This window comes from Mya arenaria, chromosome 6, assembly GCF_026914265.1.
Source record: "Mya arenaria isolate MELC-2E11 chromosome 6, ASM2691426v1".
Classification (NCBI taxonomy): Eukaryota; Metazoa; Mollusca; class Bivalvia; order Myida; family Myidae; genus Mya; species Mya arenaria.
The window spans coordinates 48,784,380-48,809,811 of record NC_069127.1 but is presented as its reverse complement, the minus strand read 5'-3'; the positions used below and the strand labels follow the sequence as shown (position 1 = coordinate 48,809,811).

Genomic DNA, 25,432 nt, shown 5'->3' with positions numbered 1-25,432 from the left:
ATCATAAAGTGAAGCAGCGCATGTTGTCTGGCTTTTGCGATTTGACCATTTTTGAAAGAGTTATACCCCTTTGTTTATTTTACATTTAAAATTGGTTTCTTCGCAACTCCTCTTACGTTTTTTATGCGATTTCTACCAAACTTTCACAGATTGATGACTATATAGTGACGCAGTGCATTTTGTTGGGCTTTCGCGATTCGGCCATTTTCGAAAGAGTAAATGCCCTTCTTTTTTTTTACATTTAAAATTGGTTTCTTCACAACTCCAGTTACATTTTTCATGCAATTTCTACCAACTTTCACAGATTGATGACTATATAGTGACACAGGGCATATTGTCAGGATTTCACGATTCGACCATTTTTGAAAGAGTTATTGGCCTTTCTTTATTTTACATTTAAAATTTGTTTCTTCGCAACTCCTCTTACGTTTATGACTATATAGTGACGCAGCGCATATTGTCAGGCTTTTGCAATTTGACCTTTTTTGAAAGAGTTATTGCCCTTTCTTAATTTTACACATTTCTTATGTTCCTGAGAAACTACCCTTACCATTGATTGGCTTTCGTTACAAAAAATGCCCTCTTGAGGCAGGGGATATAGCTGTCTGTGACCCCTCTTCTTGAAATTCGAAACAAAATCCATCCTTTCTTTTGCATTACTAATTTCATTTAACAATTGTTACATGAGCTTTGTTGAAATTTTATCAAACTTAGTAGATAGGTTCATAACAGAAAGTTCATTTTTGTATGCAAGGCACATCAATTTGACTGAGCGATTTTGCCTCTTATATTAAGTGATATTTGAGAACATAATGAAGAAAATGTTTTTTTAATTTATTATTTAGTTGCAATACTAAGGGCCGATTGTTCATTACTTTCTTAATGTGAACAATGCGTGATAAAATTAACAAAATCATAGTAAACATTTTAAATGTGAAATATTTAGGGATGGTATTGAGTAGTGAAATCAGTACTTGAGTACTCGGATAGGCTTCTGATCGAAGAGGCATGTTCATATACCCTAGTAGTACTCAGTTTGTACACACATTTAGCACCAAAACAAAGGTGAATTCTAGGTGGTTTTCCACACATTTTTGAATTAATTCTCAATTTCAATGATTGTTGCCAAACTGTTAATGGGCTTTGGGTATGAAATTGATGTGGGATGTTTTGTCCACCTTGTCAAAATGATGTGGGATGTTTTGGAGGTTTTGTACACCTGGAAAAAATGACATGGGAGGTTTTGTCCATGGGATGTTTTGTCCGGCTCCCATTTACCATATATTCTTCACAGTTAAGCTAAGATGAATATAAGTATATTTTTTTCTTTTTTTGTTGCTGTTTCCAGGAGCTCATCACTACACTGTATATAGGTTTCCTGGGGCTCATTTTTTCATCATACTTTGTCTACTTGGCGGAGAAAGATGCAGATCCATCCTCCGGGTCCAACTTCAACAGCTACGCCGATGCCCTTTGGTGGGGTGTGGTACGTATTTCAGGTTGCATATTATTTTCAAGAAAAATATTAAGGTAATGGTATAAAGTTTGGCTATGGCGTTGTTAGAATTGTAGCTTTTAGCATAGTGCAAAGTTTTTTTTGTTGGCCACATATAATTTGAAAACAATAAGCATAATTTTACAATTTGGATATGTATATTCAATGCAAGTCCCATCATTTATTCTAAAATATTTGATGAGAAAATGTGCATTGATTGATATGACATTAAGCAGCTAGATTTTCAAATTCATGCCTTTGTAATGAATACACAGTCAAAGAAAAACTTGCGGGCAAACAAGTCCTTGTTTTTACAGTAGTGCTTGGCATCAACAATTTTAAGAAGCAATCAAGAATTTTGCTCCGAAAGTATTCAACCAGTACAGGGCTTGCAGACTTATGTGAAAACTGTTAGAGCTTGTGTCATTGTTTCTAGATCACAGTAACAACGATAGGATACGGAGACACAGTACCACAGACGTGGATGGGCAGAATTGTGGCCTCTTGTTTCTCTGTGTTTGCAATATCATTCTTCGCGCTTCCAGCAGTAAGTGACAAGAGCTTTGCAATTAGAAAGTGTGTTCCTTTGTTTTTGTTAAGATAATCAATCCATCATTCATTAAAAAAAAATCATGCTAAAGTATCATTTTAAGGTTACAAAATGTTTAGTTTGATTTTTTTTTTAAAGTTTTCACTGTACTGACAATTGTTATATAATCATAGTATTTTTTTGTGTTATTACCTCCCTTAAAAAGTTCAGTAAATTTCATTTAAATAGATGTGTACTTATGGTGTAATTCAAAAATGTAATCCATGTAGAAATAATAAAATGTTTAATCAATATAAATTAAACATACTAGAAATATTTCATATACACCTCTACTTTCATTCCTGAATTAAACTGCCTAAATTCTGCAATTGCAAACATTTTCTGATGAACCCAACATCTTGGGATATGTTCGGATCGCTAATCATTGCTTAATTATATACATCTAAATTGATTTTTTTTTATGTTGTTATTGTTTGTATTGTGTCAGCAGGTTTAAAAGTGATTTGAAGTGATATTATAGTTTTTTCCCGTGTTATTGCAACATAATATGATTAACTGTTTCCAGTTACAGTCGGATCATTCCATTTACAGAATGGATAAGAAAGAAATACTATAAGGTTTTCTTAAATGAAATGAAGTGTTATTTTAACAATCCTGGAAAGAAATGATAAATTATTGGTGTAAATATAAGTAATGAATTGTGCAATTGATTCCATTATCGAGGATATGAACACAGTTGGGCTGGTAAAAGTAGTCCGAAGGACTCCACACACTTTACCAGCCCAACTGTGTTCACACCCCAATAATGACATCAATCCCATAATTCGAATCATTCCTAAAATAATCTTAATTTCAATATGTAAAATGCACGAAAACATCTTTGCATCTATTGATTCGATGGAGGGCTTACCTTAAAAGGAATATTTTCTGTGTAACATTATAGCCCTGATGTTATCTTTATCCTCAACTTTGATATAGCTGATATATGCCCTTAAAAGAAGACAAACACATTAACTTTCATTTTCCCTTGAAATAACAATGATTAGCCTTCTAGTAAAGATTTAATAGTGTTTTCTTCTCATTGTTTTACCATTAAAAATTCAAAAGTATCCATGGGAACTTCTAATTGACTTGATTACAAAGATTGCATGCAGTAAAAGACCTTCAAGGTGATATTGAATGAAGCTAGAAATAAAGATAATTGAACAGGACTCATTCCTATATAAAGTTGGTTTTGAAAAGTAAGTAAGCAAAATGCTGTCAAAAATAAAGTAGCATATATTCACTATTTGGAAGCTTGTCAATATTGGATTTAAAAGAGTCTTTTGCTTTATGGTAACAATTGTGATTTTCAGTTGAAAACCTGACTGCTTTACAGTAGCCAGGGCATAAACAACTGAGCTAATTTTCTGACGTTATTTCTATATTTAAATATAGTTGTATCTATCTGTAGATAATAATGCATGTTGTTTGATTTTTCAGGGTATTTTGGGGTCTGGTTTTGCCTTAAAGGTTCAGCAGAAGCAGCGACAAAAACATTTCAACAGACAGATACCAACTGCAGCATCTCTTATACAGGTTTCATTTTAGCTCATCTATTATTTGAAGAAAATAAAGTGAAGATATTTGATAGCCTTGGAGTCGTCCTTTACATCAAAATATTAACATTGCCAATAACTCTTACTCAGAAACCACACTATGTATTCGAATGAATCTTGGTATGCATGTTGAAAAGGTTGAGTTATGCCCCTTAGTTGACTGAAAGAAGAGAAGAGAGTCTGGGTCTGGTTTACCGCTCTTCTTTATCATAAATGTAATCAATATGATGCTGATATTTTAACATGAACCCAAATTGTTTTATGATTACTTTTAATTATGAATAATACCAGAACATTCAAAGATTATTAGTTTCTGCAAAATAATATACCTTGTTTAATGTTATTGGTGAAAGTAACTCATGAACTCTGGCATTCATTTGACAAGCAGAATTGCTTTTCGTGCATTGATCAATACAACAACATGATATTTAAGCTTCTCTGAGCATTATGAATTTGAAATATTATTCTAAAAAGAATGTGTCCCAATATCATATCCTCTCTTTCTAACATCTACAAATTTCTTCTACTATTTAAAAAACATGGCGGCAATAATACTTGGCATAATATCTCAACTAGGTTGGATGACCAGTCAGATCACACTCTTCAAAAAACATGGCAGCAATGCTAGTTGGCATAATATCTCAACTGGATTGGATGACCGGTCAGATCACACTCTTTAAAAAACATGGCATTAATGCTTAAGTTGGCATAATAACTCAACTAGGTTGTATGACCGGTCAGATCACACTCTTTAAAAAACATGGCATTAAATGCTTAAGTTGGCATAATAACTCAACTAGGTTTGATGACCGGTCAGATCACACTCTTTAAAAAACATGGCATTAATGCTTAAGTTGGTATAATAACTCAACTAGGTTGGATGACCGGTCAGATCACACTCTTTAAAAAACATGGCATTAATGCTTAAGTTGGCATAATAGCTCAACTAGGTTTGATGACCGGTCAGATCACACTCTTTAAAAAACATGGCATTAAATGCTTAAGTTGGCATAATAACTCAACTAGGTTTGATGACCGGTCAGATCACACTCTTTAAAAAACATGGCATTAAATGCTTAAGTTGGCATAATAACTCAACTAGGTTGGATGACCAGTCAGATCACACTCTTTAAAAAACATGGCATTAAATGCTTAAGTTGGCATAATAACTCAACTAGGTTGGATGACCGGTCAGATCACACTCTTTAAAAAACATGGCATTAATGCTTAAGTTGGCATAATATCTCAACTAGATTGGATGACCGGTCAGATCACACTCTTTAAAAAACATGGCATTAAATGCTTAAGTTGGCATAATAACTCAACTAGGTTGGATGACCGGTCAGATCACACTCTTTAAAAAACATGGCATTAAATGCTTAAGTTGGCATAATAACTCAACTAGGTTGGATGACCAGTCAGATCACACTCTTTAAAAAACATGGCATTAAATGCTTAAGTTGGCATAATAACTCAACTAGGTTGGATGACCGGTCAGATCACACTCTTTAAAAAACATGGCATTAAATGCTTAAGTTGGCATAATATCTCAACAAGATTGGATGACCAATCAGATCACACTCTTTAAAAAACATGGCAGCAATGCTATTGGCATAATATCTCAACTAGGTTTGATGACCGGTCAGATCACACTCTAAAAAACATGGCATTAAATGCTTAAGTTGGCATAATAACTCAACTAGGTTGGATGACCGGTCAGATCACACTCTTTAAAAAACATGGCATTAAATGCTTAAGTTGTCATGATAACTCAACTAGGTTTGATGACCGGTCAGATCACACTCTTTAAAAAACATGGCATTAAAGGCTTAAGTTGGCATAATAACTCAACTAGGTTGGATGACCGGTCAGATCACACTCTTTAAAAAACATGGCATTAATGCTTAAGTTGGCATAATGTCTCAACCGGATTTGATGACCAGTCATAGTGTTGTAGGCAATCTTTGAGTAATGGTCAGTGAGTTGATGAAATCTTACCAGTGATGTGTGCTTCTGATAGATAACACAATAAATTTCACTGTTTTCCTTAATTTTGTCCAATGTCTTGCAGAGTATATGGCGATGTCACGCAGCCGACTCACATTTTCATTCAGAAGCTACATGGCGTGTACACATGAGTCACCATCACAGCCACCATAATCACATGTTCGGCTCATCTGGTACATCAAGTAATGCCATATCTCGCATGGCGCGGCGCGCCAGTTTGCTCACTCGACGTCTGTCTGCTCAGAAACTCACTTTGAAAGATATGCACCCTTCCACAAAACAAGACGGTAGGTCTACAAGTATATTTATGGATGGGACTTTTTCATATGCTTTAATAATACCTGTAGAAAATGACTTTCAGAATACTTTAAAAGAAAAGGAGAGGTATTGTCAAAGACCTTAATTCCACTGTTGTTGTCATTTATTTAATAGTTAATGCTTAGTTTAGATTAAGTCTAATAACTTGCAGAATCACTTGTCTGGGAAGAAGCCAGTACTGGCCCCAATACAATATGAATACTTCAGTCAAATATCAATCTCAGTCTCAGCTTGATTTACCACAAAGAATAAAAAGATATTGAAAATAATATGTTTTACATCTTTTAAAACTGCATTTTATCACTGAATATGTTGATTAAAATCTTTTGTCTAGATTCCAAAGGAAAATATTCTTAGGCAAAAAAGTACTTCAGTTACAATTCATTGTTTTTTAACAATTACTGAAGTACATTATTTGCTCTAGAATTAGTTTTCTTTGAAATATTGACAAAATAAACACATTCTACGAGAAAATACGTTATTAGAAAGGATAAAATAATGCAAGATTTTTAATCATACTTTGCTTTAATCATGGTAAAATGAGTTGAGATTGAGACTTGACTTGAGTATATTTGTGATATTTGGGCCTGGTGTACATTCTGACAGGTATGAGAAAGTACTCTTGGTGGGGATGGAGCCCACACTTTGTTGGGTGAGAGACAGATATCTAAGGCACTAGACCACTCTAACATTCTTGTTCTTGGCCTTAACTTAAAAATAGTTCAGATATTGACAAGAAAATTGGTACTCATGGCTCCAATTTCTCAAACAAGTCCTAACAATCTATCTATGCTCACTATTTATATTCTTGTATAATTTGTGTAACATTCTCATTATAAAGAGTTCGGAGACTTTTAGAAAGAATGATCTGAAGGGATATCATGATGAATCATTTATTATCTTGTAAAGTCATGTTTAAATTAAGTAATATGGCTTAATGAAATATGATATTAAAGCTTGTTATACTTAAAACTGTTCAAGAAACTGGGGCCTGTTGACTATGGAATATGCATTGTGTAGCAAATCACATACAGTAAAACTGCGATCGCTCGAAGACGCCGGGGACGAGACAAAACCTTGAGGGAACGGATGTTTCGAACGAGCCGAATTTTAATTTTCCAGTCTGTTATGAAATATCTTTCAGTGTATTTTAAGTTTGAAGTCGTCACACCGACTGTTTACTGACACCGATTATGTGTTGCGTTGTGGAAATCGCTCGTATACTAAATGTAAAATGTAAAAGAAATATCAGTAAATGAATAAATAAGGTTTATTTTAACAAAATTGCCATATTGCAAAGCAAAGTGACAAGAAGGAATTCTTTATCTTCTCAAATGCCCCTATCAACTACTATCGGTCATGCGTAAACACTGATAAACAGTTTTTCACACCAAATTGCCTTTTAACTGTCATTGCAATTTCTACAACTTGCGAAAATTTTAACACCTAGCAATTGTTTGCTTATTTTTAAACACTTGTGCAGGGAAATTATGACCTCCAGGGAGCCATAAGGTTTTATGCATTATTTGTGTACTTGGGACCGACTATATTGCTCGACTCCTTGACATATTTAGGTTTCGATGCAGCGTAGGTATATTTTGTATGAAAAAAAAAAGGAAAAATGTTCGGGACCAAGCTCCGACCTCGAGGTTCCCCCGGTTCTCAAACGACTGCTTGTTCCAACAACCACAGTTTTACTGTAATTCTGACTTTAGTAATTGCTAGGTTATGCCCCTTGACAAACCCAGACAGGCATTGGCATCCACTAACAGCGCTCTTGTCATTCATTTATTGTTCTGTTCCTTTCAGGTCAGATTGGCTCAGATGATGAAGATGCAGAGTATCACCCTGTCTCAAAGCCAGACCAGTATGTTATCTCAGCAACTAGATATATCAATAGGACCAGTCTAGAAAGTAGTTTAGATAAAACATTTAGATTTATCAGTACGTCCAGATAAGTAGGTAGTCTCATAAGTACAATATATCAGTAGTTTTTTCGAAAATTATCTCATTCAGTAGAAGTAGTCTCAACATGCTGGATCTATTTGTAGTGCCTGACCAGTTAGTAATCTTAACAATTAGAGTTATCTGTAGGCAGTCCAACAACTTGATCCATCAGTAGGCAGTCAAACAACTTGATCTATCAGTAGACAGTCCAACAACTTGATCTATCAGTAGACAGTCCAACAACTTGATCTATCAGTAGACAGTCCAACAACTTGATCTATCAGTAGGCAGTCAAACAACTTGATCTATCAGTAGGCAGTCCAACAACTTGATCTATCAGTAGGAAGTTCAACAGCTTGATCAATCAGTAGGCTGTCCCCAGGTTAATCTATCAGTAGGAAGTTCAACAGCTTGATCTATCAATAGGAAATCCATCAACGTGATATATCAGTAGGAAGTCCCCAGCTTGATCTATCAATAGGAAGTTCAACAGCTTGCTCTATCAGTTGGCAGTCCAATAACTTGATCTATCAGTAGGAAGTCCCCAGCTTGATCCATCAGTAGAAGTCCCCAGCTTGATCTATCAGTAGGAAATTCAACAGCTTGATCTATCAATAAGAAGTCCATCAACTTGATCAATCAGTAGGAAGTCCCCAGCTTGATCTATCATTAGGAAATTCAACAGCTTGATCTATCAATAAGAAGTCCATCAACTTGATCAATCAGTAGGAAGTCCCCAGATTGATCTATAAGTAGGAAGTTCAACAGCTTGCTCTATCAGTTGGCAGTCCAACAACTTGATCTATCAGTAGGAAGTCACAGCTTGATCTATCAATAGGAAGTCCATCAACTTGATCAATCAGTAGGAAGTCCCCAGCTTGATCTATCAATAGAAAGTCCAACAACTTGATCTATCAGTAGGAAGTCCCAAAGCTTGATCTATCAGTAGGAAGTTTAACAGCTTGATCTAAAAGTAGGAAGTCCGCAGCTTGATCTATCAGTAGGAAGTTCAACAGCTTGATCTAAAAGTAGGAAGTCCAACAACTTGATCTCGCAGTAGGAAGTTCAACAGCTTGATCTATCAGTAGGAAGTCCAACAGCTTGATCTATCTGTAGGAAGTCCAACAGATTGATCTATCAGTAGTAAGTTCAACACCTTGATCTATCAATAGGAAGTCCATCAACTTGAGCAATATAAAAGTAGGAAGTCAAACAGCTAGGTCTTACAATAGAAAGTCCATCAACTTGATCTATCAGTAGGATGTCCCCAGCTTGGTCTATCAGTAGGAAGCCCCCCCCCCCCCTCCGGCTTGATCTATCAGTAGGAAGACCCTAGCTTGATCTAACTGTAGGAAGTCCCCAGCTTGATCTATCAGTAGGAAGCCCCCCCTCCCCGGCTTGATCTATCAGTAGAAAGTCTGCAGCTTGATCTATCAATAGGAAGTCCATCAACTTGATCTAAAAGTAGGAAGTCCGCTACTTGATCTATTAGTAGAAAGCCCCCCAGATTGATCTTTCAGTAGGAAGTCCCCAGCTTGATCTATTAATAGGAAGTCCAACAGCTTGATATATCACTACGAAATCCAACAGCTTGATATATCAGTAGGAAGTCCCCAAACTTGATCTATTAGTAGGAAGTCCAACAACTTGATTTATCAGTAGGAAGTCCAACAGCTTGATCTGTCAGTAGGAAGTCCATCAACTTGATTTATCAGTAGGGAGTGGCCAGCTTGATCTATCAGTAGGCAGTCCAACAGCTTGATATATCAGTAGGAAGTCCAACAGTTTGATCTATAGTAGGAAGCCCAACAGCTTGATCTATCAGTAGGCAGTCCAACAGCTTGATCTATCAGTAGGAAGTCCAATAGCTTGATCTATCAGTAGGAAGTCCCTCCGGCTTGATCTATCAGTAGGAAGTCCCCCCCCCCGGCAGGAAGTCCATCAACTTGATCAATCAGTAGGAAGTCCCCAGCTTGATTTATCAATAGAAAGTCCAACAACTTGATCTATCAGTAGGAAATTCAACAGCTCGATCTCTCAGTAGGTAGTCAGCAGCTTGATCTATCAGTAGGAATTTCAACAGCTTGATCTATCAATAGGAAGTCCAACAACTTGATCTAAAAGTAGGAAGTCCAACAGTTTGATCTATCAGTAGGAAGTCTAAAAACCTGATCTATCAGTAGGAAGCCCCCCAACTTGATCTATCAGTAGGAAGTCCCCCAGCTTGATCTATCAGTAGGAAGTCCCCAAGCTTGATCTATAATTAGGAAGTGGCCAGACCAGTAGATAGTCTCAACAGCTGGATCCATAAGTAAGGCCAGACCAGTTGGTATTCTCATCAGCTTCATTTATCAATAGGGCCAGACCAGTAGGTATTCTCAACAGCTTGATTTATCAATAGGGCCAGACCAGTAGGTAGTCTCAACAGCTAGATCTATTAGTAAGGCCAGACCAGTTGGTATCATCGACAGATAGATCTATAAATAATGCCAGACCAGTAGGTAGTCTCAACAGCTTGATTTATCAATAGGGCCAGACCAGTAGGTAGTCTCAACAGCTAGATCTATTAGTAAGGCCAGACCAGTACTTAGTCTCGACAGCTAGATAAATCAGTAGGGCCAGACCAGTAGGTAGCTTCAAACAGCTAGATTTATAATTTAGGCCAGACCAGTAGGTAGTGTCAACAGCTTGATATTTTATTAAGGCTAGACTAGTAGATCTCGACAGCTTGATTTATCAATAGGACCAAACCAGTAGGTAGTCTCAACAGCTAGATCTATTATTAAGGCCAGGCCAGTAGGTAGTCTCAACAGCTTAATCAATCATTGATTTATCAATAGGGCCAGACCAGTAGGTAGTCTTGTCAAGTAGATTTATCAATAAGGCCTGCCAGAGAAAAAAATAAATAATCTACTATATTTTTTGAAGGATAAATTTCTTCAAACTCGTTTTATTTTGATGGAAATAACATTTCTTCTTTTTCTTTGTAATCTACCTGATGCAACTGTAGCATACATCATCATGCTATATTTCTCATGTCTTAAATTGGTATAAATGTGGATGACATCTCACAATTGTATTGTGCATTTTTCAGACTTACAGAATCACACAAAGTGATGATACGTGTCATAAGAAAAATCAAATTTTTCGTAGCAAGAAGAAAGTTTCAGGTAAATGCAAGCAGCAGTTGATATAAAGCTAAATGAACAGATACTGGAAGACAATTGAATAACATAAAAAATGATGAGGCACTAATGTTTAGTTGTTGAAAAAAGAAAACAGTTTGAGATTAGGATAGTTTTGATGTCATCATTGACAAAAAACCTTTACCTTGACCGTTCAAGATTTGAGACAGTATGCACATGTCTAGCAAAGCCCACAACCCAGGTTTAAATAATGGCCTTAACTGAAAAAAAACACGACAGTCAGGCGTTGTCATTTGCTTTGCTGGCTTTTGTTGAGACTTTCCTGTTATTCAAAGTGATAAGTTTCATTCTGTTTGATTAATCTTGCCACTTAAGTTGTGAATAATTGTCATTTCTTACATTCGTTCGACATGTATTTTAATAATGTTAAAGAAAAGTTTGGGGTATTGTTTAAGCCTTGGTGTCATTGTCGGCAGCGTCAAGCAAAAAACTCGGCTAATTTGGATTTACTCAAAATCTGTTCAAGAAACTTAAATGAAGCTTTAAACACATGTTGCCAGAGACAAATAAACACTTGAATAGCAAGGCCAATAACCCTGGTTTTAATTATTGTCGCAAAATGCCCCCCTCATCGACTGAAAACAATTGCAGAAGAGCATTGGCATTCCCTCCATGGCACCATTGTTTCTGTCAATGGGTGCCTGAGTGACTCATTTAAAAGACTCAGAGACATGCAATCTTTGTGTTATATCCACAAACTCTCTCAATTTCATGTAACAAAACAATCTTGTTCTATTTCAAAGATAGTAATAAACAATTGTTTTCTTTTGTTACAGTAATTATTCCCCGAAAGAAATTCAGCTGTTCATGTAAAGAACTTATTGCCATGGGGTTTCTAGATTAAAATAAAGTAGCACCCTTTCATGTGAACATCCGTGAACATTCCTTTGTTTGGTTGTTTTTCATTTCTTGGAGGATTATTAAGGAAAACATGTCTGATTATGCAAAGAATCGTAAAACAAATGTATGCTGTGATGTAATTATTCCTTGTTTCTGGTTATTTTTTCAACTTTAAAGAGTTTTAAGGTTAAGTCTTTCAGAGAACAAAGAAAAAAAAGTTGAGTTTTTGTTTATGTAATAGCCTCTGCCTGTTTTGTAGGCGGCTTCTACATTGACTTTAAGAATCTTGGCTAAAACATTAATGATATTGACATGAAACTTTGTACCCTTGACGATATGCACATGTGTAGCAAGGCCCATAACTCTGGCTTCAATTATTATTACATTATGCTCCTTGATAGTTGGAAAAGTCTGTCATGAAGTTAAAATCATAATTTACTATCATGAAAGAATCCTGGGAAGTATCTTTCATAATTATAAATGCCTGAAAATAATGGTAAAATTCATCTGTTATTATCAAAGCTTTGGATGCTGTTTTCATCAAAGAGTAATATTCTGTTTAAAATATTTTTTGTGTGCTGTTATTGTAGGCGTTTTTACAGTGTAATTAGCTGGCATGCATGCCGGAAAAGTGTGCTTCATAATTCTTCAAAGATAAAACAGCCATGTATCTTGTGTTTCAGCAAGCACGAAAGCCATATGATGTTCGTGACGTGATAGAACAGTATTCTCAGGGACATCTCAACATGATGGTTCGCATCAAAGAACTGCAGCGAAGGTATACTATTACCACTCAGGGCAATCTTGCCCTTTATAAGGCCTGAAATTATCTTCTGAAATTCATTCTTGCATAATCCGATTTGAAACCTCTTGCCTTGGTGAAAAATCAGGGAAACACTGCTGAAATGTAAACATTCTTCATACTTTACATTTTAAAATAAAAAATAAAATCCTTTATGGCCACCAGCACCATTTATTTCCTCAAAATGTGCATTTAAATCATACCATTATTATGTCTCCGGAGACATATTGTTTTTGCCGGGCGGCTGTCCGTCACTATATCACACTTCATTTCCGCTCAATAACTATAGAACGCTTAGACCAAGGAACTTCATACTTGGTATGCTAGTTGGTCATGACTAGTAGATGACCCCTATTGATTTTGGGGTCAAAGGTCAAGGTCGCTCTGACCTTGAGGTGAAGAAATGGTTTCCGCTCACTTACTAAAGATCCTTTGGGTCCAGGAACTCCATACTTGGTATGCTTGTTGTTCATGACTAGTAGATGAGCCCTATTGATTTTGAGATCAAAAGGTCAAAGGTCATGGTTACCTTCAGGTAAAAACGATATGTTGGCAGTGACCTTTAGCTTAAAAATGGTTTCTGCTCAATTACTTAAGAATGCTTGTACCCAGGAACTTCATACTTGGTATGCTAGTTGGTCATGACTAGGTCACTGTGACCTTGAAGAAACGGTTTTACGCTCAGTAACTAAAGAACGCTTGCACCCAGGAACTTCATAGTTGGACCCAGGAACTTCATACTTTGTATGCAGGTTGGTCATAACCAGTAGATGACCCCTATGTTTGTTCGTCTTCAGTCCAAAAGTACAAACTTCATGTCCATCATTGATTATTTCTCACCTACAACCACACAATGGGGGTGACAAGCGCTTTTTCAAAAAAGCAATCTCTAGTTTTTCTCTGGCCTTGTATTAAGATTAACTGTTGTATGAAAAGTGTGCTTTAAAAGTACATTATAGGGTTTAATTTATTAGTAAGTAGTTATTTTGCCCACCTTTGAAGAACGGTGGATATATTGCTTTGCACATGTCGGCGGTTGGTCAGTCGGTAAGTCAGTCTGTCTGTAGACCAAAGCTTGTCTGAGAGAAAACTAGACAGTTCCTGGACCAACAGTCATCAAACTTGACATGAAGGCTGAGCCTGACCAGTAGATGAGCCCTAGTGAGTCAAAGGTCAAGGTTACAATGACCTTTAACTGGAAAAGGTTGCCAACCCATAGCCTTAAAACTTGTCATGAAGGCTAGTCCTGACCAGAAGATGACCCTTATTGATTTTAGGGGTCAAAGGTCATATGACCTTGAACGCAAACTCGACAATTGCTGGACCTATGGTTATCAAACTATATATATGGGCCTGACCAGTAGGTGGCCACTATTGATCACAGTGACCTTTAACATGAAAAGGTTAACAAAGATTCTCAGAGTGAAAACTAAACAATGCCTGGACCTTACTTATTCCCTGCTACTAAGAGGTTACATGTTTATCTGCAAATATCAGTCATCATCTGACCATCATTAAAAACTGTACCTAATATCCTCACACTTTGAATGGTCATAATCTTAACACTGCCTCAAAGGCATCCAATGTCAATGACAAATCAGCGGTCATTTCAGTCCATGCATATTTCAATCAATAGTCAAATATTCCTGACAACATGGCACTCAGGGGAGGGGGGTGGGGGTTGTCTACTGTTTGACAAACATCTCTTGTTAGAACAGTTTCATTTTGGCAATGTTCCAATGGCTTGAAGTATGTATATTCTTAAAAAATCTGTGGCCATGATAACCAACAGGATCAAGTCTAGACTCAGACTCAGAAAGGCATTTTTATTTGATTACAAATAATTGTGTTTGTTCCATTCGTTTTACAAAAACATATGTGAATAATTGTACAATTTACTCATCAAAACTCAGCAAGAAAGAAAGTAACAATGAGATGAAGACTTGCCACTTGAGTCTGAAAGGTGTTAAAGTGGTATAAGGAATATTGCAAACTAAAGGAGAAACTGAAGTTACTTCCCATATTAGCTTCCCAAATGCTGATAAAACAAAGTTGGCATTCGTTTGCACCATATGTTAGTTTTAATTCTATACTTAGTGGTTAAGGCATATGTCTCTCATCCAAGAGGTTGTAAGTTAAACTTCCCCAGGGTTAGAGTGGTATAGTGATATGGGCATCTTTCCCTCATTCAAGAGGTCGGGATTTCAAGCCCCCTGGTGGGGCACATTTACCTGGCTTCTAAAACTTACACTATAACCATTGACCTATAAACCATGGATTGGCAACTCTCATCTGTGTTAATGCGATTAGCTCAAACTCACGCGTGCAGCGCGATTTCATTCCGAGATCTTACCGTGTGGTCGTTTTCGAGAAGTCCGACATCGGCCGAATTATATACATGAAGGAAAACATTTATTAAAACTAAATATAAATTTAATAAGGAACATAATAGGTCCTGATTAATACTTCGATAATTAGATTAGATTACATGCGACATGTCGATCGGTGTTAAAAATAATTATCAGCAGAGCTGGCGGAAATAACCAAAGATCGCCGTTAATCACCGATCAGAAATTCTGTGGAATTTTCCGATATTTGCCGAGCCCGCGCTAAGGATTGTGGGTAAATTATTATTTCTTAGCGTTTCACCGATATCGGGCAGTTGCCAATCCATGGTTTTTAGGTCCGTGACTATAACATATAAACTAACAAGGAAATTGACTCAAACAGGGTTGGTACCAGGTAAAAAAACTGCCTTCAACAATGATATTAATTGTAATATGTTAATTTTACAGTTAATTCACTGTTTCCAGGTTGGATCAGACTCTCGGAAAACCCAGCTATGTTGGAAACGTTCGGGACAAGGACAAAGTCACCATAAGTTCTCGACTCGAATTCATCGAACATCAGGTTGGTTGTATGATGAATTCAATTTGTACAAAACGATGGATCGGGGCTGATGCCTTTTACTGAAGAAGTTTAATAGTACTGTGTCAAATGACATGTCTTTAAAAGGCTGTAATCTCTTGCTAATTTTTTTGAAAATACATTTTTTACCTTACATCTAGTCGTACAGAGATTACGCAGAGTGCATTCATGATTGCAACATGCTGAAAGGGATTCCCAAGTTTGATTTTATAAGACATGAAACATTCTAAGTAAATGTATAATACTTACAAATTAAACTGCTTTTAACAGTGGTAAGCCAAATAATCTTAAGAGTTCTTTGTTCATAAACATTTGGATTCATGAAGGAAATTATTTTATTTTGCTGAAAATCATATGTAGCTCTATAGACTATAGAAAATGGTCTATTTTGGGCATAAATTTATAAAATCTGTTTATATCTACTCATTACTGTTTAGTGTTTGTTGATTAATATAATTTGAACAGTCTGTGGGGTTTAAATTTTTATATCTTTACCTGAAGATGTTTTTGCGAATGGTCAATGTATAATTGTCGCTCATAAATTTGTTAGCTATAAATTCATTTTTACAGGTGCATAAAATGGACAGAAAACTAGACCAGACTCTAGTATTGTTGAACACAATAACTAAATCATTCCAATCAACATCAAAACAAAAGTCCCGAAATCGATCTCTTACTTCTCAGACTGACAGTTTATGTGATAACCAAGAAAGTGGTAAAGGAAATGTGGAGAATAAATCCACAGATACAGTAATTGAAGAGGAGTCAGAGTTATAACAATACATAGATGAAGAATGTGGTGTTAACGAAGATTGTGCCAAGAACAGATATTCTTAATTTTTATTTATAAATTATGAAGAATTATTGATTTTTTTCAGGGAATAAGCTTGTATGTTTTTTTACAATAATATGTCGAGGTATTGTCATAGCCTTGGTGTTGTTGTGATTCTCGGCGTTGTTGTAAAACAGAAACTTGTCACTTGTTACCAGAGAAAATATACACATTTGTGGCAAGACCCATCACTCTTGCTTTAATAATTGTTGAGTTATCCTCCTATTTAATTTCAGTTTAAACTATTTTATTTAAGCTCAATCAATTAACTAAATAATTAATTAAGTATAAAATCAATCTCGAGTCTGTTTTGGGGGCAGAGACAAATACTGTGTCCTTTTTGAGAAGCCATAAGAAAGTACCCGCGGTGGGGATGGGAGCCTGGCAACCTCTTGGGTCAAAAGTGGACGCCATATAATACCACTAAACCATTCTGACCCCCATATTGACAGAAGACGTGCATTGGTGTTCCTTGCGCTGCGCTCTTGTTTTATCATTAGTACAAAAACATCATGTCATTATTACTCACGTTTTGACATCATGTTCATGGGTAAACATAATGGGTATTTCAGACATTTTTTCAGCTGGACAACAGTTTTCTTCACTTCTAATTTGATTTTTTTAAGTTTACAATGCTACGAAACTAAGCAACGGATGACAGCATAACAAAGCATTTTCACTTTTGTTGTAAAACAAAAACTTTTTATGTATTATCATAAACAAAAAGTGCATGTATAGCAAGATCTATAACTCTGGCTTAAATAAGTGTTGAGTTATCCCCCTTTTCATAGTTACAGTACGTAAAAGCTCTTCAAGAACTTTTCAATGTTGTTAATGGATCAGCAAATGATTTGCCTTTTCTAAGTCCCACTTACAGGCCTCATACTTACACAATGTTTTTTAGTAAGGTTGTGCACATGTTTACCGAATCCCTTTTAACTTTGGTCAAATGCACAACATCCAAGACAGTAAATTAGTGCAAATGCATTTTGTCTGGTTGAAAACCGTCCAGAATACCAGTGAAGTTTCTGTTCAATATGATGTTTAAACCATGTGATTGTACATGGTAGAAAATCTCTCCAGAGAAAACAATGACCATCACCGGTAGTTCTGGGACGTAACAGTGTGTGACACCAGACTGTCCACGGGTGTCAACCCAATTGAGAGTATTAGTGTTGTTAGATTGTGAGGCATTACTTAATGCGTGTAACACTGACACACTGGACCAGTTTAAGGTACTTTCTAGAAGACACCAAACGTAATCGGTGGTTAAACTTAATTTATCATTATGCATTCCATGGTTGTTACAAGTCATAAACATCTCTGTAGCTTCAATAATGCCCAGGGGTTATAAGTTGTATTTTTGCATTCTTATGAAGATATAATTATGCTTTTAGCAATAAAACTTATTCATTTTCATGTATTTCTTTAGGAGATTGACTTTTTTACCTTTTAAGGCATGTTTTAAATTGTTTTACGACAGATATACTACAAAATATTGTTGTTTCGTATAGAAATTTTTATAAGCAGCTTGAATACTTTGCAAAGAAACATGGCTTTGATACTTTGTAATATTATGTATTTTCATATCATGTTGTATTTTAGTGTAGTCAGAGTAATAATTTAATGCTCAAATTCTTAATATGTGAAATACTCATTTTATATTGTATATCAATTCAATGTTTATATAATGTAGAAGTGTGAGCTTGATGGTCATCCATAATTCACACATTTAGCTCATGTACAATCAGTCAACATCAACTATATAATCATGTATAATACAAAATTGCAAACACTGAGCTCATAATCGTCACATATACCTTCTGAAATTTGAACTTTAAGAAAACTAGAAATGCTTTTTACAGTTAAAATATGAAATAAGTATAAGAATGGTAACATGATAAAAAGCAGGTATGATTTTTTTTTTTTTTTTTTTTTTTTTGAAAAAACTATAAATTTATCCATGTTAAATTTTGGCATGTAACAGTATGATTAATGTTTGTGTTCAGAAACTCGGTAAATAAAGGCCATTATTACATTATCTATAAATAAACATACATATTTGGACGAAAAGCAATTTTTGTAGACGAAATAAAACACAATATTGTCCTGTCTTTTTATGGACAGGAAACAGTTTTTCATATGACGTCATATTAGCGCTAAAAAAATCACTTCAAAAACACCATATTGACCTGTCTGTTTAAAGACCGAAAATAGTCTAGCATATGATGTCATAATATATCATGCGGTATCATGTAATAAAACAATCATCTACTTTTTAGCTGTAAATAATGCAGTTCATTTTGACCACAAAATAATTGTTGACCTCGGCTATTGCCTCAGTCAATTAGATTTTTTTTGGTCAATAATGACAGCATATTTCTTAGTTAATAATTGTATACAGTATAAACGACTACAGTTGTATAATGTAGCGACTGGTCTCATTATAAAAACAATGAGACCAAAAATTCTTAAAAGTAAAGTTATTTTTACACGTAATAAATAGGTTTTTGCTATATATTATTTCATTTGATTTAGATTTATAGTGTTTATAATATTGTGTGCACAGAATTGAAGTTCTATATCAACTAGATGTACAAATGTAAAAAATGTTTTTTTAATTCATTGTTGTTTATTTTGATCTATGAAACGCACTTATCTTTAATTAGATTTCAAACTGGCACAATTTCCATTTATCAACATTCGGCAAATTGTTCACAAGTTGTTTAAAGTTGTTAACCTTGTTAACATGATTTTTTTTTTTTACTTTAAAATATTTTTCTGCTCTAAAAGTCAAATGAATACATGTACACTTGTGATCTGCAGTATTTCTAATAAGATTTGAGACAACTGTTCAGCTGTACTTGTTTTTATTCAAAAGATATATATGAGCACACCATAAACTAATTCACCTTTTAAAGTTAACAATGATGCATTTAACAATGTTGTTAATTTTAATCAAAGATCTAAACAATTTGCTCAATGCGTAACAAGGGTAATGTGTAAGATTCTAGTAAGTCCTTTTATAAATTCGGGTAGTTACAGCTTTCTTGCATGATAGTATGAATATATGCTATAACTAGGCTATGTAGTCTTTACTGTATGAGTAAAAGTTTTCCTTGATCCTCCTACATAAATATTACTAAAGTTGAACACTTAAAACGGAATAATCCCATTCTTCTTAAGGTAAGCCATCCATCATTAATACAAAAAATACAAAAAAATATTGTTCCTGGAAAAAGTTCATTGTAACACAATGACATTTGAATATTTTTAAAGATTTCACTGAGTGCTTTTTATACGCTCGAAGGGTCGTATTATGTTATGGCCTCCATCGTCTGTCCGTCTGTCTGTCCATCTGTTAGCAATTCCGTGTCCAGGCCATAACTTGGTAACTAATAAAGCGATTTTCAAATAACTTTATACAAATCATCACTACATTAAAAGGATGTGTCACGCGCAATTTCCAGGTCCATACCTCAAAGACTAGAATCACCATGGGGGTGCGTTAGCAAATCCGTGTCCGGGCCACAACTTGGTCACTAATAAAGTCATTTTCAAATAACTTTATACAAATCATCATTACATTAAAAGGATGTGTCGCGCGCAATTTCCAGGTCCATACCTCAAACACTAGAATCACCATGGGGGGGACGTTAGCAATTCCATGTCCAGGCCATAACTGGGTTACTACTAAAGCAATTTTCAAATAACTTTATACAAATCATCTCTACATTAAAAGGATTTGTCAAGCATGCTTTCCAGGTCCGTACCTCAAAAGGCTAATTTCACTGGGGGGCGTTAGCAATTCCATGTCCGGACCATAACTTGGTAACTAATAAAGCGATTTTCAAATAACTTTATACAAATCATCACTACATTAAAAGGATGTGTCGCGCGCAATTTCCAGGTCCATACCTCAAAGACTAGAATCACCATGGGGGTGCGTTAGCAAATCCGTGTCCGGGCCACAACTTGGTCACTAATAAAGTCATTTTCAAATAACTGTAAGGCAGGCATGTTGGAGACATATTACACAGACCATAGATTGTGCTGGGCTGGCTGGTAATTGGGTAATTTAGGAGATATGTACCAACGATATTTGTATGCTGATTTTATAAAAATAATTCATTTCATAAAATCTGATTCCATATTAGTACATCCTTCATTGCACTACTTACCAGTATGTATGTTGTTTTACAATTATTCTATGTTGTTAAAAAATACTGTTGAACAAAGGTTTTTATTAGCATTGCTAACTTAAGTATCCTTAAAGTTTCAATGTTGGAAGTTTAAGCCTTTGTTGTAAACACTTCACACCTAGTAAGCAGTATACTAGCATAACCTAAATGTTTATTAAAGACCTCAAGCCGAATCTTCTTCGGGCGTATAATGCTCCGTTTCGCAGTGCTCTTGTTTTCTTTATATAGACATAAAGTGTTGCAAGAAACGAATTGATAAAATTGTTATATACCGTAATTGTTGTAAAAACTTGTTTTATTACCTCCCTTATATTAAATTTTCATTAAAAAATGTAATCCGTTCAAAAATAATTTAAAAAATGGTTAATCAATATAAATTAGACATTGAAATAATCTCGGTGATAATATGTGAAGTGCTGCAACTAGCACATCTTTGCTTTCTAATGATGGATGCCTTACCTTAAAAATGAACCTATAAATGTAAGTACAAATAAGTTAATAAGAATAAGTTGTAAGCGAAAAATTCAGACAAGATTGCTCTTATCTGTTGTCATAGTTTCAATTGTTCAGCAGATTTTCAGGTCATGAGTAAGGTCAAATTTGATAGTTTATCTGTTTTTCAAAGATAAAAACTCATTCAACTGAGATAGCCTTAGTGTTGGCATCAGTGGCATTGTAGTGCACCCACCTCAGATAAGTAGATCCCATGATTTAACAATGCTAGAAATTCTTATCTTGCCCACGGCCGAAGATAAAATGCCCGTATGGAACTCCTTTTTTATGGTCGCCGCATACTAATTACCTCCCTTGTTGAAAACTGTTGTCTGTAGCATCATGGAAAACTTGTCTTATGGCAATATTGAGAACGCTAATTAATTATTTCCCGCTTCAAATGTTACCGTAAAACAGTTTTCACGCACCTTCAAGAAATAATGCTTCACTCTCCTTATAACATAATGTGTATCACTGTGTGCATATCAATGACAACTACGAATTATCGCATATCCATACCCAATTACTTTCACTAAGCACAAAAGAGTTCTAGCGAAAAAAATACATTTTTGCTTTATTTGGTTTAACTGAGGTGGGAGAAAAAGCATCTACCATAGCCGCTCGTGTAAGATAGGTTCATACCGACCCTGGCGCAGGGTGTTTTGCTGAAACTCGGTAAACCTCGTTTTCGCAAAACACCCTTAGTAACGCTCGGGTCGGAATGAACCTATCTTACACTCTTGGCCATGGAAGATACTTATAATCTTGGATAAAACTCAAATAGAAATGTTATGAATTGAAATGATACTTGGTACACCTGTAGCCAGATACAATACCCACATGTACATCACAGCCCCTTAGATTAATAATGGCTATATTAATTATGATGTTATGCTCCTTGTTAGACTTAAAACCCTAAACATTGGCAATTGCTCAGCAGCATTCTTGTTTTTTTGATAGCTTTGATTTTTGTCATTAAATAAGAAAACTATAAGCAACATTTTGCACTATTTTCATTTATTATGGCATAAATTTGTTGATGTTTAAGTGTAATTTAGAATTCTGTCATAACTGGTGTGATGCAGAATTTTGCCAGCAAACTATAATGACATCTTCCCCGAGTTTACAGATATATTGACTTAGCAGAGTATTTTAATATTTATTATATGACTTAGGATTTATACAATTCTCAATATTTGTTTTAAAACAATGATGTTTAAAATGCAATCACTTGTAATCTTGAATTAAGTGGTGGTTTTAAATTGTATACTTGTATTTGGCAATACTGTATTATTTCATTGACAGTTTTGTCTACTTTTAAAAATTAATCGTATTCTATTAGTGTGTTGTGTTTTTTATCAGCACTTGTGTGTGATTCAAATAATTTTCTATGCAACCATTTGTTTATTATTGTCAACATTGTTGTAAATTAAAATTAATCAAGAAAATAAGTATTGATTTTGCAATAGATAAGCTATTGATGTATCAAATTTTGATGTATTTCACATAAAAACATTTTTTGATTATGATGATCATTTGACTAGGTCTCTAGTCTTATAGTTTTCCCTGTGGGAATTTGTTCTATTTATTTATTTTGTTGTAGTTTTTCTTTAAATCTACTTCAAACACTAGTATGCGGCATACGGACCACCTCGGCCATTTTCCCTTTGAAAACAACCTCAGATGTATGCAGGTACATCAGTAGAAGTAGTTCGCGACAATTTCAATAATAGTTTGTTTTTTTATCAATTATATCGTTTTAATGTGTTATTTGTATTACTTAGTTCAAACTAATTCCCATTGAAGTGGATAATTGCATAAATAATTAAGATTCCCATAGGTCATTAAGTTTAAGTGCTAAATTGAAATTACTATGCAATCTGCTGATTGCAGCGTATTGTATTGTAAAGTTTTATAGTATTGTAAACCGTCCATATACATTCGAGGTCGTTTTCGAACGACAATGGCCAAGGTGTTCCAAATGTAATCACGGTACATCTTCAGCAAATTGTTAATTTCTTAATGAAATATTCAGCGGCTTACTTGTGGCTACCTCAAATTTTCAAAGGTTTTGGTCGGTTTATAACCAGTAATTAATTAACAATCTTTTAATATTGGATTAAAAAAATAACCATATTGAAAGTTAAGGAGATGATATTGTGTGCTGTGTAAAACTTAGGGTATAGATGTGCAATGATCAGTATACTTTGTGAAATTGAGACTAGTTGATATTGGATTGATATAATATAATATATTTTATTGATATTCCACTGTTTTACAGTATTTCTCTGGTTTTAGGGACCACACCACTTATATTATTGTGATACTTTTGTTTATTACATGGTTGTTTAATAAAATTTGCAACTCTTAAATTTTGTTGTAGAATCTTTTATTGAAAATGAATACCTAGAGTCTTTTTCTTGAATGATACAAAGGGAAGTAAACGTAGATTTTTCACAATCAAGCTTGTAATCCGACTAGAGGAAATCGGCTGACAGTGTGTGTATAGCACATGCTAGGTTACGTCATAAATGCTACGTTGTAAGGCAACATTTTGCTTCGAATGATAAATAAAAACAAAGATGATCATTTTAATTGAAAAAAAGGGCAGTTAATATATGCCGCTTAAAGAGCACAACCTTCGTTATATAACCGGAGTTTGATTAGGTGAGCAGTTTCCTCAAACACCTGTTTCCAAACTCATGTTTTTGATTAAAGTCTTCATTTGAAGCAAAATGTTGTCTTCCGACGTAGCATTTATGACGTAATTAATCACGTGGTATACACACTGGTCGAGTTTCACCGAATATTACGGGACGCACCTAACTGTCGGGAGTGTCCGGCCCACCTCTCCGGGACATTCACGATCCGGAGGAATCTTGTTACGAACGTATACGACTGCAATCAGACAATGGTAGGAGTGTTCAGGTCAATGAGGATAGTAATCCGACTTGTGTACTTTTCGTGTCGTAGCGCTGTCTGTTCAAAAACGGCCGTTATTCGGCTTTATGTGTCCGCCGTATTAACTATGAACTGTCTTACTTTTTTCTTTTCTGTGTTAGTGTCTGTATTGACTGGTTTAAAGATAACAATTACAAAGTAAATTGTGAAGTTAAAACAGTTTTGAAAACAGCAATATATTTCATTGTGAGGATTTTGAAGAAATTATTTAATAATAACATATTCTTCAGCTCAAAAGAACGGTATCTCTTTCAATTATGAACTTATTCAATACTATTTTAAAAGTATAATAAATATAATGTAGCACTCATAAAACAGAAATGACTAAACATTTTAACGTTTCATATATTCATATTAGAATTTCATCTATCTCAATTTAATCTTTTTGAATGGCAAATTCAATTTGCTTAATCTCTCAAAAGTGCCTCAATTGATAAATAGCATACAATGTAAATAAAAACAGCGGCAAGGTCGTCTCAAATATAACCTGGTTAACATATTTAAAATCGAATCACTTGTAATAGCTTCTAGCTTGTAAACCTTTTGTTGAACATATAGTAAAACAGCCATTTCTCAAAACCCAATGCTACATTAATTAAAATTGAATGCGTATACTTTGTACTAATTTTTGAACCTGGCTTATAATATCGTTTTTTTTTATGGTAAAGGCGTTGCGAAATCCTTGGTTTCGCCGTCCTTGTCGTGGAAACCCTTACATCTTGGACAAAGTTCATAATCCGGTAATGATATTGAAATTAAACTTAATTCACACTGTGTAGCAAGGGCCGTAACTATGGCTTACATATTTGTTGAGTTATATCCCGGACGACTGGATGAAACCACAGACCAGCGTTGGCATTAATTAGTGGCCCCTTGTTTTCCTTTTATTTTCAAAAGGATTGTGCTTTTGTTTTGTTCTTCGACATTTATTTTAACAAGAATTGTGTTGTTTTTTTATTTCAATATATATTTATTTTTCATGTTTGTACACTACATATATTCCTGCTCAAGTCAAAAGATATGCTGCAAATCTGACGCGAAGTATAAATGCCTTTTTTATCTCCGGTAGATATGGAGTGAATGTTTTCATACCGAATAAAAGGATAAATAATGAATTCCAAATACACGAGTGTTTAACCCTGCTATACCCAAGTACGATAATTATTTATCCAAACAGCACAGTCAATATCATTCATTAAATACAGCTATTGAAACGACAGCATTTGATCAGTAATTCATATCGGTCGTAAAATA

The 25,432-nt window shown here is 34.8% G+C and overlaps 1 protein-coding gene across 3 annotated transcripts in view; it reads left to right on the top strand.

The window, feature by feature from the left end:
• Positions 1–23,573, top strand: part of LOC128238911 (potassium voltage-gated channel subfamily KQT member 1-like) — an 82,067-nt gene extending 58,494 nt beyond the window's left edge. For all 3 annotated transcript variants that reach the window (XM_052955226.1, XM_052955225.1, XM_052955224.1), the window contains 9 exons: positions 1,349–1,486; positions 1,932–2,042; positions 3,528–3,623; positions 5,715–5,937; positions 7,778–7,835; positions 11,010–11,085; positions 12,645–12,739; positions 15,577–15,673; positions 16,262–23,573. In XM_052955226.1, the coding sequence (XP_052811186.1) occupies positions 1,349–1,486; positions 1,932–2,042; positions 3,528–3,623; positions 5,715–5,937; positions 7,778–7,835; positions 11,010–11,085; positions 12,645–12,739; positions 15,577–15,673; positions 16,262–16,468 (1,101 nt within the window). In that variant the 3' untranslated portion in view covers positions 16,469–23,573. The remainder of the gene's footprint in view (positions 1–1,348; positions 1,487–1,931; positions 2,043–3,527; positions 3,624–5,714; positions 5,938–7,777; positions 7,836–11,009; positions 11,086–12,644; positions 12,740–15,576; positions 15,674–16,261) is intronic.
• The last annotated feature ends 1,859 nt before the right edge of the window (positions 23,574–25,432 follow it).